General features: G+C 42.2%; 1 protein-coding gene across 1 annotated transcript; it reads right to left on the bottom strand.

Annotated features, from left to right (window-relative positions):
* Positions 1 to 503: 503 nt before the first annotated feature.
* Positions 504 to 1814, bottom strand: LOC122418609 (homeobox protein 2-like). Its single transcript, XM_043432880.1, has one exon. It carries the CDS (start codon positions 1812 to 1814, stop codon positions 504 to 506), a length of 1311 nt encoding a protein of 436 aa, XP_043288815.1.
* Between the last annotated feature and the right edge of the window lie 344 nt (positions 1815 to 2158).

The raw sequence follows: 2158 nt of genomic DNA, 5'->3' as shown, positions 1-2158 counted from the left end.
CCTAATTAAGCCAGGCACAATTAAATATTTCACGTAAGTTTTGATTTTTCCAATTTCTGTAACAGCCATAATCTGATGCTTTATCTTAGTCATTTTACCTTTTATTGCCCCTTTTACCGTAACTCCTGTTACTGGCAAAAGAGGACAGTTTTTTAAAACTTCTTTATTTTCCAAATAGAATTCCTCCGAAATCGTAGTCACTTTAGAACCAGAATCTATAAGTGCAGTTACCGGAATCCCCTCGATTTTCGCGTAAATTTCTGGGCATTCTATAATCGGGACTGCCTCCCCATTTATTTCCTCTCCTAACAAGAATTCACGGGTATCCGTGAAGATTGTATTAATGGGAAACTCATTATCACGATTTAAGCGTTTTTCGCCATTGAGGTACCATTTTGTTGCCTCTTGCATCGTGTATTCTTCATTAATTTCATTTTTCGTTGTACCTCGCATATTTTGGTCATTTTTGTTTTTGAAATTTCTAAAAAGCACGGGTACAACGCCTACGCATTTCCCGCCTTCGAGGTCGATGGTTGAGGTTCAACTTTCGCCTCTATGGTTTGAATCGCTTGTTGTTTGGGTTCGTTGTCGTATGGCGAGCCGTTATTTTGGTTAGGTGGACTTGAATTTCGATTTTGGTAGTTGGGATTATAGGGAGGTCGATTGTTATAATTATTTCCCCAGTTTTGTTGGTTGTTGCGGAAATTTCCGTCCTTCGGCCGTTGGTTGGAATACCCATTGTTCGGTCGTTGGTTATTGTTTTGTTGGTAACCCTGTTGGTTGAAATTTCTACTTTGTTGGTGGTTCCAATTGTTGTTATTGTATCCTCCATTGTTACCACTATTGTTTCGTTGCCAATTATTGTTTGGTTGACCATTTTGTTTCCAGTTTTGGTTTTGGTAACCCCCGTTTTGCGGCATTTTAAATGGCCTTGGTTCATTTTTGTCACTATTATTTTTGTGACTCTGAACTTTTGGAGGTGTTTCCTCCTCAATTCCCGTGTTTACTGGACCACTCTGGTCCAATTTTTCGAGGAATTCGATCAATTGCTCGAGATTTAAGAAACCTCGGCTTATGATTGTGGCCCTTATTTCCTCCGTGAAATGTTGTGACAAAGAAGCCACAATATCTTTGTCAGATGGCGGTGGAATCAAATCCCTAGCCGTTCCAAACGTTCGAGTGGCATACTCGACCTTGGTCATTTTGCTTTTCTCGGGATATTTCCCGAATTCGAGTTCCTTGCGGACCTTCCTTTGCACCTCATAGCTCCAAAATCGATTTATGAATTTGGTTTCTACGTCCTCGAAGTCATCTATTTCCTCTTCTACGAGGACCCACCATTCTTGGGCTGTTTTTTCGAGGCACTGCCCGATCAGATATTTCATTTCTGTGAAAGTGGGGTTTATCACCTCACAATATTTTCGAAACTCCCTGATGAATTTCATCGGTCGTTTTTCCTTCGACCCATCGTACGTTGGTGCCTTTATTTTAATTTTATGGTTTAGAGGCATGGTATCGTGGTGAGATATTTTTGTTTCTCGATGTCCCTCACTGTCGTCCGATTCTTCTTCCTCAACTTCGGGTTTCGGAACGATTCGCGTGCTCTCGGTTTTTGGGCTGCAGAGTTTATCCGTGTTCTCAAGATTTTCGACTCTTTTTCGTATCGCATTCACATCTAACTGCATTTGAGCCATGAGCCATTCGACTACGGCGCTTTTTGCCTCGTTCTCTTGGACGAATCTTGTGAGACCAGTCACATGGCGTTTGATCGGCTCGTAGATTTGATGTACGTCGGATGCAATTTTAGCCTGCATGACGGTAAATCTTTCCGAGAATTCGGCCCTTAATTCAGTGTGGGCCTGGTTATTTTTGGGATCTCATTCGCCATACTTTGAACCTGCGATTTCATTTCGTGCATCGCCTCCATCAAATTAACTAGCAATTGGTTGTTTGCCTCCCCAAACTCAATTTTGCCACGGTCCGACTTCGGCGTGCCGAATTCGTCTAATCGATTCTCTACTTTGTCAATGTCCTCGTCTAAATCGTCAGCAAAGATACCCCTTGACTCATTAAAAATATCACCCGCTCCGGGAGGCGGAAGCGTGGTTGTGAAATCATGTGTTTGAACTTCCGTTTTTGGGTTCTGGAGTCCAGAATC

This window comes from Venturia canescens, unplaced genomic scaffold, assembly GCF_019457755.1.
Source record: "Venturia canescens isolate UGA unplaced genomic scaffold, ASM1945775v1 PGA_scaffold_15__1_contigs__length_3012046, whole genome shotgun sequence".
Classification (NCBI taxonomy): domain Eukaryota; kingdom Metazoa; phylum Arthropoda; class Insecta; order Hymenoptera; family Ichneumonidae; genus Venturia; species Venturia canescens.
This window is presented reverse-complemented; position numbering and strand designations above follow the sequence as displayed.